Source organism: Nuphar pumila, chromosome 11 (genome assembly GCF_984573655.1).
Source record: "Nuphar pumila chromosome 11, dmNupPumi1.hap1.1, whole genome shotgun sequence".
Lineage (NCBI taxonomy): Eukaryota > Viridiplantae > Streptophyta > Magnoliopsida > Nymphaeales > Nymphaeaceae > Nuphar > Nuphar pumila.
Genome location: NC_143259.1, coordinates 27,044,284 through 27,060,140, shown reverse-complemented (window position 1 = coordinate 27,060,140; position 15,857 = coordinate 27,044,284). Strand labels below are relative to the sequence as shown.

Below are 15,857 nucleotides of genomic sequence, written 5' to 3'. Positions count from 1 at the left end.
CAAATAACATGGTGAAGTTAACAACCTTGACTTACAACCTTACATGGCCAAGTTTGAGTAACAATATTTCAGATTGACCAGCATTTTAAACTAAAATTATAAACATAGAATCATTCTGAAGTTGTTAACTATCACTGATAATATAAGAGATGATGAATGTAAAAGGATCCATCAGATTCTTTTCTTGAGTAGGTAAATCAGATTTTCCAATGGCTAGTACAGAACAAGCAGTGAAGATTGATTACATGCTCCAAATCTCATCACAATTTTTTAAAGTTCAGAAAGGAAATTAATAAAAAGAAAGAAAGCCTAAGATCTATCTTGCAACATGAAAACCACCAAGCATAGAAAATTCAACATTAGAGAGCCAATCTTTAACATTCAGATGATGTGATTTAGTTTACATGTTCAAAAGAGTTATGAAAGATATACAGAAGTATATAGTAGTCTATGAAGTTTCATCAGCTCATTTCTGAATCATGAAAAAAGGATTTGCTGAAAAAGCTTATTTGCAAGATAATGATTTGAGGTGCGTACTCACATATCAAAGAAAAGAATGAAAAACAAAACAACAGAAGTACCTTTGGACTGATGATTATTATTTCAGTAAATATACAGGCAATTAAGTATTGCACAACAAAAGAACTATATTCTTCAAAATAACATATGACAAACAAATTTGCAGCAGGTCAATCCTCTCCCATAATATGACTCAATTAAAACCCTTGCTCCCTGTACCCAAGAAGAAGTGTATGCAAATTACACATGACAGCATCATGAATCTTGATCAATCTTCCAAAAGGCAAAAGAATGCTATGGTAGATCCAGTTATGGAAACAAATGCTTAGATGTAAGAGACCCCTTCAAACAGGTCTACTTGAACCAACATATACTCCCCATCAAGTCAAAATTGTATCAATGAAGGCAGAAACATGTTCCAACGGACAAGAAAATGTGCAAACCTATCTACTGAGAGGTTCCAACTGAACTTCCATCCTATGAGATGCATGTGAGCCTTGCTCAGCTATCGTTCTGTTAGGATGCAATAAATCAACAGAGTCATCCTCCTCGTCATTACCCAATATCCACTCGCTTCTCCTGATGACTGAATCCCTCTTCCTTTGTCGAATTTCCAGATAAATAACTACTGCAACACCAATCAAGAACCAAAGTATCAATGCCCAATTAAGCCCCTGGACATGCTCGCCACCATATCTATCTCCCAAGTGCTTCATCCCACTCACAAGAGCAGCAATACCAATCACAAGAGCACCTCTCCCAGTAGTGGCATGGATATATTCCCAAAATATCCGCGATGGAGATGCCTGCTCCCCAGCAGCTGGTTTCTTAGGTCGAAGTGATGCATTAATTGGCTGGACACAAGCTAGAATGATCGCTGCTAGCCCAAATTTTACATGAACAGAGCTCAATGAGAATCCCCGCAATTCAGCAGCAGCAAAAAGAACGCCAAGTAAGATGATTGCCAATCCTGAATACTGCAAGTACACATGAATCTGGTACCACCCGTCACCCTTCACATGCTTCAGGTATCTAGCCGCCATTATCCCAGTTGGAAGCAAAATTCCCCAGGCCAAGAACATCATGAAGCCGTGAACGGCTAGAACAGGGCGCAGGTCCTGCTCAGCCTCAGCCGAGCCCCGCATCAGGAGCACCCGAACAGGCCTACTACTGGTAGCAGAATGCATGTTCCTCACGCTCAGGTGATCCTTGGACCAATGCGCGCCCATTGCCCAGACCAACCTCAAAGGGATGGTTGGGTCGATTTTGTTCTTGCACTCGGGCTTGCCGGAATGGCACACAGGTGCCAATTCCCGGGTGAATTCAAATGTGATGATCCCACTCTCTGACCTGCACCTAACGTAGTTCAGTTCTTCATCCGTGGGATGGATATTAATGGTTTCCCTCCCATCAATCCAATAAGTGCTCACACGCCCTTTCCCACTGGAATCAATCCAACCAACATAGGCGAAGCTGTTCACCATCCCTGCCCCAATTCCTATTGCAACATATCCACTCTTCTTCTCGCCCCGCACTGCAAATGATATCGAGCTCTCAGCCAATGTCCAGAAGAGCGTCACTTGCTGATCATCAAGGAAAACACTGTTATTGTACATATCAGATAGACCACCGTCGACCACCTGAACCTTCCACCCCATCTTCTGCCCATAAAAGGATTGGTAATAGACCTGGTCCGGTGTGTTCCGGTCTGGCGCCCACACCAACTCCTTTGGGCTCGCGGGCACCCCCTGCACATCAGGCCCGCCGGCATAAACCGTCTCTGAGATATTCCTTGCCGACGATGAATTCCCACCAACTGGATCAGAGGTAATGTACAATGCGACATCATGGCCGGCCTGAACCGAGAACATCACCGGCACCCCCCTCTCCACCCGCAGCAGTGGAGCCTCCTTCTTGTTGATATACAGAACCTTTGATGGGTTCGGCGGGTCCGGGTAATGCATCGCCGGGCCGGAAGTAACAACTAGCGGTGATTTCGCGTCGGCGACGATGAGGTCTTGGTCCTCTCTATCCTTTGCCTCAAGAGGGCCGAAGCAATCATTCACGCCCTCCGAAACATTCAGAGACAGATACCCAAAATTCACAAGCCGTTCCCCTCCATGGCTCTGCGGGAGGTAATATGGACGGAGGGAGTCGGGTGGTCGGATCAATCCGAGCGCCCAGATCACGGTGGCGTTCGCGACAGGCTCCACGGGGATGTCGAACTTCGCATCTGAGGATCGAAGTGGCCGCTGGTAGCGGATGAGCGAAACTCCATCCTTCCGGTGGCCGTAGATCAATCTGGTGTTGTTCACGGACCCGATAGGATCGGTGCTCTCGTAGATGGCGTCCGGGCAGACCCCTTGGAAGCTGCCCTCCTTGTTCAGAAGGCACTCGCTGTACTTGGTGATGAAATAATCGTCGGCGAAGGGAGCCCCCTCCTCCGTGAATCCCGTCACCGCGATGTCAGCATTCAGCATCAGCCCGGCGGAGGGTGGCGGTGGCAGCGACGGATTCGCCCACCCGAATGCCATGTAGTGCTGTGAGCTCACGGCGGCCTCGAGGCCAATGTCGATGGTTCCGCCCCACTCTTCTCGCTCATGCTCATCGCCACGAATGTTCAGAGTCCACCGCAATCGGAAATCGGGCGACAAGCTTATGCAATTGTCCAACATGGTGGGCTGGTTGTAATTGAATCGTTTCCACGTGTTGCCTTCACGACGATTTCCATCGCCACCCGAGGGCGCCGGAGCCGGAGCCGGGGCCGATGCTGGAGGAAGCGACGAGCGGTTGTTGGCGCCGGGGAGGACGACGTGGCCGAAATCGGAGAACGTGGAGGGGTCCCAGACAGCGAGGACGCTGAACTGGTCCCAGGAGACGGAATCGAGGAGGCGGACCGTGAGGGTTGCGTTGCGGAAGGAGCGGTCGAGGGGTGGGGCTGAGACGGGGAAGCCGAGGGTGAGGTTGGCGAGGTCGGCGCCGGGGGCGCCCCACCAGAGGACGTCCGGAGAGCCGGCGATCATGTCAAACCCGGAGACGGAGAAGGAGCAGCCATCGGCGACGAGGAGGACGCCGCGGAGCTGGTGCTGCACCATGACGAAGTCCGACTGGAAGCCCGCAAGGGGGTTCGGGCGAGCGCACCGGGACGACGCCACCGACCCCGCCGGGGCCGAGATCAGCAGCAAGGCCGCCTTCAGGAGGAGGCCCACTCTCGCGAACCAGATCGCGCCCTCCATCTTCTCGCAGAGAGAGAGAGAGAGAGAGAGAGGGGTCTTTTTTCCTTTTTCCCCTTCCTCTTCTCTTCGGTGGACCAGGAGCAAAAAAGAACGCAGATCTCGTTTACTTCTCTCTCTCGGCATTTTGGTTTGTATTTGGATCGGGACAATTTGGATCTATGACGGAGTTGGATTTTTACGTGGGCTCTGACTCTGAGTTTTGGTCTCTGTCTATTCAAAAGGAACCGGCATCCGAACTAGTTTGGAATACACGGCATAAGATCGTAAAGAGAGGGAACTGATCTAAATCGGGTTTGGGCCATGGTCTCTATTGTTCACGATCGGATGCTGTCAGTGTGCGAATGGTTCTTGCACACTGTTGTCGTACATGTCGAACTTACCTGATGAGACTTTTTGCGTTAGATCTACATTCAAATCTGGATTGAAATTCGATGGACTTGCACCTTTTAGATGTGAAACCCATGTTTTCAATATTTAATTTTCTCTGATCCAGTAGTAATACTTGCATGTGAATCCAGACTTAACTCTACAAAGGGCTGCAAACGGAATGGATCTCGGATCCCAAAATACATTGGGTAGTCGGATCAGTTTGGATCCAGGACAGCCAAATTTTGCAAATTTGACTTCCTACTGTTACAGCAGATAAAGTTTTGGTTTTGGATTCAGGGTTGCTATTTGATAACTAGTTCTAGTTTCAGATCTTTATGATCCAGCCCATATCATGATCCATTTTACTCCAACATTCTGAGAAACTACTCCTGCCTGTTGACATTACACCAAACAGAATTGATTTGGAAGATAAGGTAGATGATTGATCTGGTTCATTTGGATTTATTGCTGACTTGGATCTAAACCGGGTCTGGCTGGTCTTCATTAACTCAGCATGCAGGGCCCGTTCGTTTCGTGCATGGGAAAGGGAAAAGTATTTCAGAGGAAAGAGACCTCATGTGAATGGCAAACAGCATGAACAATGCTTTCATATGAAAACCACAATTTTCTGTTTGTTTTAGGGACCGGAGAAAAGCTATGTTGATGTTTGCTTTATATGAAAAAAAAAGTAAGCAAAAGAAAGAAATCGGAAAATGGCTTGGTTTAGCTCGAGTGAAATAGGTTTTATCTGTTTTTAACTTTTGCTTTAAATTGAAATCTTTTGACATGTGGAGAGTTGTAAATAGCTCTCCAAGACGGGAGGGTTGTGTATGTTCGCCCCCGATGATTCACTGAATCCCACGTCTGTGTTCGGGGCTTTGAATGAGCACCACGTATACAAGCACATGGGGCTCGTATTCCCGTGTATGTTGACATAACTTTGCATCGGACTCTGGTGTTGTTGCAAAGACTTAAGTACCCTTTCTTGCTATTCTTCTCATAAAGTGATGGTTTGAGAAAATGATAAAAATGCCCTTCATTCAAAAAAGAAAAAACAAACAGTTCAAAAAAAAGACAAACATGTCCTCCATCCAGAAAGTCGAGGATGATGTTGACTCTTCAAAGTCTTCTTCTTTTTCTGTTCAAAAAAAGGACAAACATGTCTTCTTCTTCTTTCTCCGTAAAACACTGTAAAACCCTCTCTCTCTCTAGAGAAGAAATCAAGGGAAACAAAGAGTTCTTCCTGGAGAAGGCCATGAACAACAACCCTCTCACTCTCTCTCTCTTCTCTCTCTACTTCTGTGCACATCCAACAGACGATCCTACATTACTCCATCGTCATCTTCTTCTTCTTCCTTCTTCGTAAAACACTGTAAAACCCTATCTCTCTCTAGAGAAGAAATCAAGGGAGGTAAAGGGTTCCTCCTGGAGAAGGCCATGAACACCAACCCTCTCACTCTCTCTCCCTACTCTCTCTACTTATGTGCCTGATTTAGAGTTTTTGCCCTTACAGGAGGGGGGTCCGGGGGTTCATCCCAGCGTGGGTAGCATCATTCAACTAAATGAGTTGTAGATCCTGATTCAGAGTTTTTACCCTTATAGGAGAGGGGTCTGGGGGCTCCTCCCAACGTGGGTAGCATCATTCAACTTGAAGAGTTGTGGAGTCTGATTCAAAGTTTTTACCCATTCATATTTTAAGGCATTAGATCTCATGTTTGAACATCCACGCATGTGCAGTTTGCTTTCATCATGTTCAGTTGCTTTCTAGATTATACTTTGAATTCTTGTGCATTTTAGATCTATCGATTTGTATGTAACCAGAGCTCATTTTAATTTTAAATTTTTACTGCAACTTCATACATATGTCTTCATGCTCTCCACCAAAAATCAGATCATTCTGAGTTTGTTTGACCTACTTTAAAAATCAAGATTCAAAACCTGTTATTTTGCACCGTCAGGATTTTAGCAGAATCAGGACCAACTTGCGTAAGTGATTTCTCCCTAACCAGAGATGATTTTTCCAATCCGTAAAAAGGGTTGTTTTTAAATTGAATCTAGTTTGTTCATACCAAATTTCAGTGATTTCTATGGTTTTTTCGTACCAGTTTCGGGTAAAAAACCATAACCCTGTCACCCTGTGTCATTTTAATGGCTCAGATTTTGATCCATTTTGTTTGAATTTTATTTTCCTAATGGAAGATCATTTTTCAATTCTGTAAAATGGGTTCTCTTTGTTTATGTGTCTAGTTCATCCCTGTAAATTGTCAGAATTTTTCATGGTCAATTACTATTTTATTTTAATTAAATACCAGAACCTTGTATCCAGATTTTATAAATGTTCTGATTTTGGCCCTCATATCATGACTGTTGTAGCACTTCTTCAACAAATCGTTATTTGATTGACAATATTCTTCAGCAAATTATTGTTATGATTTTTTTGAGTCTCTAATGAGTCTCTACTATGATTTGTAGTATTTTTGGGTCTCCAACGAGCCTCACAATGATTTATAGTGTTGTTCGATATTTTAACTATGATTTATAGTGCTTTGGGGTCTCCAACGAGCCCCACAACGATTTAAAGTGTTTTTCAGTCTTTTAACTATGATTTATAGTGTTTTCGGGTCTCTAACGAGACCCACAGCGATTTATAGTATTGTTGGACCTCGCTATAGCGATTTGTAGTGTTTCTCGCTAAACACTACAGCGATTTGTGATACAAATCGCTATCTGAATCAGGACCAACTTGTCAGGGTTATATCTCCCTAACCAGAGATCGGATTTCAAATCCGTAAAAAGTGGTGTCTTCGTTATGAAGTCTAGTTTATTTATGTAAATTTTCAGCAATTTTTATGGTTATTTGATACCTCATTTGGATCTAAAACCAGACCCCTATCAGTCTGCCTTATTTGAGTGACATAGGTTTTTATTTCATTTTCTAAGAGTTATATCTCCCCAACGGAAGATCATTTTTCAAATCCGTAAAAAGGGTTTTCTTCATCTATGTGTCTAGTTTTTATCTGGAAAGTTTTATAACTTTTTATGCTCATTTGATATTTTGAACCTGTTAAAAACCGAGACATGTTATAAAATGTTATAAAACTTAAAAAGTTTGAAACTTCCTCTATGTGTCTCGATTTTTAACAGGTTTGAAATATCAAATGATCATAAAAAGTTATAAAACTTTCCAAATATAAACTAGACACATAGAGGAAGAAAACCTTTTTTACGGATTTGGAAAATGATCTTCCGTTGGGGAGATATGATTCTTACAAAATAAAATAAAAACCTATGTCACTCAAATAAGGCAGACTGGTAGGGGTCTGGTTTTAGATCCAAATGAGGTATCAAATGACCATAGAAATCGTTGAACATTTACAGGAATAAACTAGACTTCATAACGAAGACACCACTTTTTACGGATTTGAAATCCGATCTCTGGTTAAGGAGATATGACCCTGACAAGTTGTTCCTGATTCAGATAGCGATTTGTATCACAAATCGTTGTAGTGTTTAGCGAGAAACACTACAAATCGCTAAACACTACAGCGATTTGTGATACAAATCGCTATCCGAATCAGAACCAACTTGTCAGGGTCATATCTCCCTAACCAGAGATCGGATTTCAAATCCGTAAAAAGTGGTGTCTTCGTTATGAAGTCTAGTTTATTCCTGTAAATTTTTAGCAATTTTTATGGTCATTTGATACCTCATTTGGATCTAAAACCAGACCCCTATCAGTCTGTCTTATTTGAGTGACATAGGTTTTTATTTCATTTTGTAAGAGTCATATCTCCCCAACGGAAGATCATTTTTCAAATCCGTAAAAAGGGTTTTCTTCCTCTATGTGTCGAGTTTATATCTGAAAAGTTTAATAACTTTTTATGCTCATTTGATATTTCGAACCTGTTAAAAACCGAGACATGTTATAAAATGTTATAAAACTAAAAAAGTTTGAAACTTCCTCTATGTATCTCGATTTTTAACAGGTTTGAAATATCAAATGAGCATAAAAAGTTATAAAACTTTCCAGATATAAACTAGACACATATATGAAGAAAACCTTTTTTACGGATTTGGAAAATGATCTTCCGTTGGGGAGATATGACTCTTACAAAATGAAATAAAAACCTATGTCACTCAAATAAGACAGACTGATAGGGGTCTAATTTTAGATCCAAATGGGGTATCAAATGATTATAGAAATTGCTGAAAATTTACAGAAATAAACTAGACTTTATAACGAAGATACTATTTTTTACGGATTTGAAATCCGATCTCTGGTTAAGGAGATATGGTCCTGACAAGTTGGTCCTGATTCGGATAGCGATTTGTATCACAAATCACTGTAGTGGTTAGCGATTTGTAGTGTTTCTCGCTAAACACTACAGCGATTTGTTATACAAATCGCTATCTGAATCAGGACCAACTTGTCAGGGTCATATCTCCCTAACCAGAGATCGGATTTCAAATCCGTAAAAAGTGGTGTCTTTGTTATGAAGTCTAGTTTATTCCTGTAAATTTCCAGCGATTTCTATTGTCATTTGATACCTCATTTGGATCTAAAACCAGACCCCTATCAGTCTGTCTTATTTGAGTGACATAGGTTTTTATTTCATTTTGTAAGAGTCATATCTCCCCAACGGAAGATCATTTTTCAAATCCGTAAAAAGGGTTTTCTTCCTCTATGTGTCGAGTTTATATCTGGAAAGTTTTATAACTTTTTATGCTCATTTGATATTTCGAACCTGTTAAAAACTGAGACATGTTATAAAATGTTATAAAACTTAAAAAGTTTGAAACTTCCTCTATGATTCGGATAGCGATTTGTATCACAAATCGCTGTAGTGTTTAGCGAGAAACACTACAAATCGCTAAACACTACAGCGATTTGTGATACAAATCGCTATCCGAATCAGGACCAACTTGTCAGGGCCATATCTCCCTAACCAGATATCGGATTTCAAATCCGTAAAAAGTGGTATCTTTGTTATGAAGTGTAGTTTATTCCTATAAATGTTCAACGATTTCTATGGTCATTTGATACCCCATTTGGATCTAAAACCAGACCCCTATCAGTCTGTCTTATTTGAGTGACATAGGTTTTTATTTCATTTTGTAAGAGTCATATCTCCCCAACGGAAGATCATTTTTCAAATCCGTAAAAAGGGTTTTCTTCCTCTATGTGTCGAGTTTATATCTGGAAAGTTTTATAACTTTTTATGCTTATTTGATATTTCGAACCTATTAAAAACCGAGACATATTATAAAATGTTATAAAATTTAAAAAGTTTGAAACTTCCTCTATGATTCGGATAGCGATTTGTATCACAAATCGCTGTAGTGTTTAGCGAGAAACACTACAAATTGCTAAACACTACAGTGATTTGTGATACAAATCCCTATCCGAATCAGGACCAACTTGTCAGGGCCATATTTCCCTAACCAGAGATCGGATTTCAAATCCGTAAAAAATGGTATCTTTGTTATGAAGCCTAGTTTATTCCTGTAAATTTTCAGCGATTTCTATGGTCATTTGATACCCCATTTGGATCTAAAACCAGACCCCTATCAGTCTGTCTTATTTGAGTGACATAGGTTTTTATTTCATTTTGTAAGAGTCATATCTCCCCAACGGAAGATCATTTTTCAAGTCCGTAAAAAGGGTTTTCTTCCTCTATGTGTCTAGTTTATATTTGGAAAGTTTTATGACTTTTTATGCTCATTTGATATTTCGAACCTGTTAAAAACCGAGACATGTTATAAAATGTTATAAAACTTAAAAAGTTTGAAACTTCTTCTATGTGTCTCGATTTTTAACATGTTTGAAATATCAAATGAGCATAAAAAGTTATAAAACTTTTCAGATATAAACTAGACACATATAGGAAGAAAACCCTTTTTACGGATTTGGAAAATGATCTTCCGTTGGGGAGATATAACTCTTACAAAATAAAATAAAAACCTATGTCACTCAAATAAGACAGACTGATAGGGGTCTGGTTTGAGATCTAAATGGGGTATCCAATGACCATAGAAATCGCTGAAAATTTACAGGAATAAACTAGACTTCATAACGAAGACACCACTTTTTACGGATTTGAAATTTGATCTCTGGTTAGGGAGATATGACCCTGAAAAGTTGGTCCTGATTCGGATAGCGATTTGTATCACAAATCGCTGTAGTGTTTAGCGATTTGTAGTGTTTCTCGCTAAACACTACAGCGATTTGTGATACAAATCGCTATCCGAATCAGGACTAACTTGTCAGGGTCATATCTTCCTAACCAGAGATCGGATTTCAAATCCGTAAAAAGTAGTGTCTTCGTTATGAAGTCTAGTTTATTCCTGTAAATTTTCAGCAATTTCTATGGTCAGTTGATACCCCATTTGGATCTAAAACCAGACCCCTATCAGTCTGTGCTATTTGAGTGACATAGGTTTTTATTTTATTTTGTAAGAGTCATATCTCCCCAACGGAAGATCATTTTCCAAATCCGTAAAAAGGGTTTTCTTCCTCTATGTGTCTAGTTTATATCTAAAAAGTTTTATAACTTTTTATGCTCATTTGATATTTCAAACCTGTTAAAAATCGAGACACATAGAGAAAGTTTCAAACTTTTTAAGTTTTATAACATTTTATAACATGTCTCGGTTTTTAACAGGTTCGAAATAACAAATGAGCATAAAAAGTTATAAAACTTTCCAGATATAAACTAGTCACATAGAGAAAGAAAACCCTTTTTACGGATTTGAAAAATAATCTTCCGTTGGGGAGATATGACTCTTACAAAATGAAATAAAAACCTATGTCACTCAAATAAGGCAGACTGATAGGGGTCTGGTTTTAGATTCAAATGAGGTATCAAATGACCATAGAAATCGCTGAAAATTTACATAAATAAACTAGACTTCATAACAAAGACACCACTTTTATGGATTTGAAATCCGATCTCTGGTTAGGGAGATATAACCCTGACAAGTTGGTCCTGATTCAGATAGCGATTTGTATCACAAATCGCTGTAGTGTTTAGCGAGAAACACTACAAATCGCTATAGCGAGGTCCAACAATACTATAAATCGCTGTGGGTCTCGTTAGAGACCCGAAAACACTATAAATCATAGTTAAAAGACCAAAAAACACTATAAATCGTTGTGGGGCTCGTTGGAGACCCCAAAGCACTATAAATCATAGTTAAAATATCGAACAACACTATAAATCATTGTGAGGCTCGTTGGAGACCCAAAAATACTACAAATCATAGTAGAGACTCATTAGAGACTCAAAAAAATTATAACAATAATTTGCTGAAGAATATTGTCAATCAAATAACGATTTGTTGAAGAAGTGCTACAATAGTCATGATATGAGGGCCAAAATCAGAACATTTATAAAATCTGGATACAAGGTTCTGGTATTTAATTAAAATAAAATAGTAATTGACCATGAAAAATTCTGACAATTTACAGGGATGAACTAGACACATAAACAAAGAGAACCCGTTTTACAGAATTGAAAAATGATCTTCCATTAAGAAAATAAAATTCAAACAAAATGGATCAAAATCTGAGTCGTTAAAATGACACAGGGTGACAGGGTTATGGTTTTTTACCCGAAACTGGTACAAAAACACCATATAAATCGCTGAAATTTGGTATGAACAAACTAGATGCAATTTAGAAAACAACCTTTTTTACGGATCGGAAAAATCATCTCTGGTTAGGGAGAAATCACTTCCGCAAGTTGGTCCTGATTCTGCTAAAATCCTGACGGTGCAAAATAACAGGTTTTGAATCTCGATTTTTAAAGTGGGTCAAAAAAACTCAGAATGATCTGATTTTTGGTGGAGAGCATGAAGACATATGCATGAAGTTGCAGTAAAAAATTCAAGTTAAAATGAGCTTTGGTTACATACAAATCGATAGATCTAAAATGCACAAGAATTCAAAGTATAATCTAGAAAGCAACTGAATATGATGAAAGCAAACTGCACATGCGTGGATGTTCAAAAATGAGATCTAATGCCTTAAAATATGAATGGATAAAAACTTTGAATCAGACTCCACAACTCTTCAAGTTGAATGATGCTACCCACGCTGGGAGGAGCCCCCAAACCCCCCTCCTGTAAGGGCAAAAACTCTAAATCAGGTTCCACAACTCATCAAGTTGAACGATGCTACAGTTAGTGTGCAGGTCAGTCGGTGTTTGATGGAGAAATGTTGGATCATTTGTTGGATGTGCACAGAAGTAGAGAGAGAAGGGAGAGAGAGTGAGATGAGGTTTTACCCCTCTCTTGTAAGGGTAAAAACTCTGAATCAGGATCTACAACTCATTTAGTTGAATGATGATTCCCACGCTGGGAGGAGCCCCCAAACCCTCCTCCTGTAAGGGTAAAAACTCTGAATCAGGCTTCACAAGAGTCAATGTATAGGTCAGTCGGTGCTTGATGGAGCAATGTATGATCTTCTAATGGATGTGCACAGAAGCAGAAATAGAAGGGAGAGAGTGAGTGAGAGGGTTGATGTTCATGGCCTCCTCCAGGGGAGTTTTCTTTCTCGGATAATCCTGCAGTGCAGAGACTGGGTCTTAAATAATCATCTTCGAGGCACTTAAGTCTTTACAACCACTCCTTTTCAAGAACCGTCATTTTTTTTTGCACCAATGGAGGAGAGGGTACTTAAGTCTTTGCAATCTTATCAAACTCCAACGCTAATTAATGCTGACAAACATGGGGATACGAGACACACATGCTTACATACGTGGTGCTCTTTGGGACCCCCGATCATGAGATGTAGCTAACTGCCCTGTTCGGGGGGGGGGGGGAACATATAACCTGCTTCGCTCCAAGACCTATATATAGGCTGTGTTTTGTCTTTGCAAAACACGAATGAAAAATCATCTGCCTCACTCTCCCTCTATAAAAATTGCCCCTCCCTAAGTGCATCTCTCTTTCTCTCACCTATCTTGACCCCTAGGCCTTCCTCACTTCTCTCGCTGCCCCCTAGGCCCTCTTGTCTCTCTCTCTCAATCTCAGCAAGTTACTTTGTCACTCTTAGCTGACGTCTCTAAAACTCAGAGGATTAAACCTAAGTTTGAAATTCAATGGTCTTTTAGGCTGTTGCCTAACAAACTCGAAAGATCGAACATGCGGTGGAATCTGAATAATGAAGGATAAGCTTGAGAACTCACTATAAATCTGGAGTCCAGCAACACTTTACCCCTTTTCCAAGTCTTTTCTGACCTCCCAACAATTTATAGTAAGTCAACCAACCCTATACCTCAGCTTAGACAACTCCCTTTTTCTTTCCCGTGTCATTGCACGCAAGCCTAGCCCATATTATGCATGCTATGAAATCCAGAATTTGACCCAAGTTACCTGAGTTATACCTCTCTAACTTGAACTGCTTTAAGCCTAAAATTCTAACCATAGGTGTTTTCATGTATCTCCAACCAACCCTCCAAAAATCAGCCAGAGAACTTACCATTTTATTAAACCCTATCGAACTTGAAACACAGTCTTAACCCAGTTTCCTTCAACCAGATCTGGAGCCTATAAATATTGAACCAAGTGAAATTTGCCCTTATGTTTTACCATGACCTATGTTCATGTGTCCTAAAGCTACCCCTAAAATTAGGGCATTGTATATGTTGTATTTTGAGTATACCAATTTTTTCCTAAAACATGTCCGAACACAAATTGAACCTAACCCTAATTTGAACTTAGCCAACCTATCTAAACCTAGGTTTAGACCTTGACCTACCCTATGGGCCCAGAAACATAACAATTGGTATAAGAGTGAACAGTTCTTCGTTCCTCCAATTCTTTGAATGAAAAAGGGCTCCTCAATGTGTACTATCAAGATGGATTCAGTGTGGAATGACTTAAGTGATGCCATTACTACGATGGTGCGTAAGTTGGAAGAGTTGAAGTGTGAGCAGGAAGAGCTTAAGGCACAAATGGAGCTTGATTGAGTCATTTAGTGTGTTGTTCTTCCATCAATTTTCATTGAGCCATGTGAGGAATGTGCATATCTTGATCAAGTTTTGGTCAAATCAAATCTTGCTCAATTCTTTCAAGAACCTTATAATAACAATGCATTGATTAGACCAAGTGACGATTGTGTAAACACAGCTTAGACTCTCATGGATGTGGAGCTTGATTCTATCATTGTCGATCTGGCTAAGACACAATTGATGGCCTGCTCAAGCCACTTCCACATGCAGCCGACATAAGAGGTCGTTGCCACCATTGTTGCAGACTTCCTAACACTGTAAAAGGAAGCAACCAGTCTGAGTTTCGAAGTAACTGCAGCTCATGCACACTTCAGCAAGGCGAGCCCTAGTCCATGAAAGTGTTGTAGGATCGAGGCAACGAGCACTAGAGGGAGAGTGAATAGTGCTTTTAAATAACATCTTTGGAATTTTGAAGGATTTTAAACTTTACACGGCAATCATACAAAGAACACAAGATTTTATCCTGGTTCGGTCTTTCTGACCTACATTCAGTCCCCAAGCAAAACCCGCTTGAGATTTTCACTATCAACCTTGTGTCACCACAAGAACATACAGACTAAATCCGGTCACACTTTCAGTAACAATCCTACTGAAAGCAAACACCTCCTTTAAACCAAGGAGATCATTTTCCTTTTACAAAGAAAAAGAAATAAACAATTTGCAATCAACCTACGAGCCTTTCTTATGAATGAAAATGGAATGGACTAGGCTTCTATGGTTGTTGAAATACTCAACTCACAAATTCACTATCTCACAAAAGAATTTGAGTGAAAAACTGAAGTAAAAATATCAAGTGAGTGAGAAAACGAATACTTGAATGAATATGAGTGAAAAGCAAAGAATTCGATCTTTGTAATTCGATAAGATTTCTTGTTTTTTAGTGTAGAATTCACTCTTATTTATAGTTGAAAGATTTCATACGTTGGTAGTACGAAAGAGTATCAAAACAGTCACTTTTGAACAATCAATTTGTTTGAAAAATGAAAAGACACACCTTTTTAAAGTTTCCAGAAAATGGTTATATTAGTCTACTGGAACAGTAGTTAGACGACTGAAATCAAACATTAGCATACTGACAGTTATCGTCAGTCGACTACTGTTTTTAACGGAACAATTTTTGAATTCTGGAATTTGAAAATTAGTCGGCTAAAGAAAATGTTAGTCGACTGATGAAATCATCAGTAGACTGAAAAAAACTTTCAGTCGACTCCTGCTAAAATTTCTAGAAAATCAAACATTTTGTCTAGTCGACTAAGAAAACTTTCAGTCGACTCCTGCTAAATTTTCCAGAAATCAAACATTCTATACAATCAACTAAGAGTCGATTAGTCAACTAATCAGAAAGTTGAGGTTTTGCTTTGAAAAATTGACGCAAAAAAGGTTGTCAACTGATAAACTTTAAAATGTGGGTAAAGAGCTTTCTAAAATAATTTTCGCCAAGGGTTCTTTTAGAAAAGTTTTTCTTAAGAATTTTTAGGTGTAATGCAAGTGAGATATGTACTCTAAGTAAGACTCTTACAAGAATCTAAGACATTTAAGGAAATTTACATTTGCACACTAGTCTTCAAAGATTCTTCATCGAATTCTTCAATTCTTGTTATCTTTCTTCATTGCCTTAGCAAAAATGCAGTTGATTCACTTGTTCATCATCAAAACCTTGTACTTGAATTGCCGTGTACAATTTTATTATCATAACAATCTCCCCCTTTTTTATGATGAC

The 15,857-nt window shown here is 39.8% G+C and overlaps 1 protein-coding gene across 1 annotated transcript; it reads right to left on the bottom strand.

Annotated features, from left to right (window-relative positions):
- Window positions 1-582: 582 nt before the first annotated feature.
- On the bottom strand, window positions 583-3,848 carry LOC149822203 (cytochrome b561, DM13 and DOMON domain-containing protein At5g54830-like). The gene has a single exon (XM_089980578.1). The coding sequence runs from the start codon at window positions 3,753-3,755 to the stop codon at window positions 963-965; it is 2,793 nt and encodes a 930-aa protein (XP_089836704.1). The 5' UTR covers window positions 3,756-3,848; the 3' UTR covers window positions 583-962.
- Window positions 3,849-15,857: the final 12,009 nt, after the last annotated feature.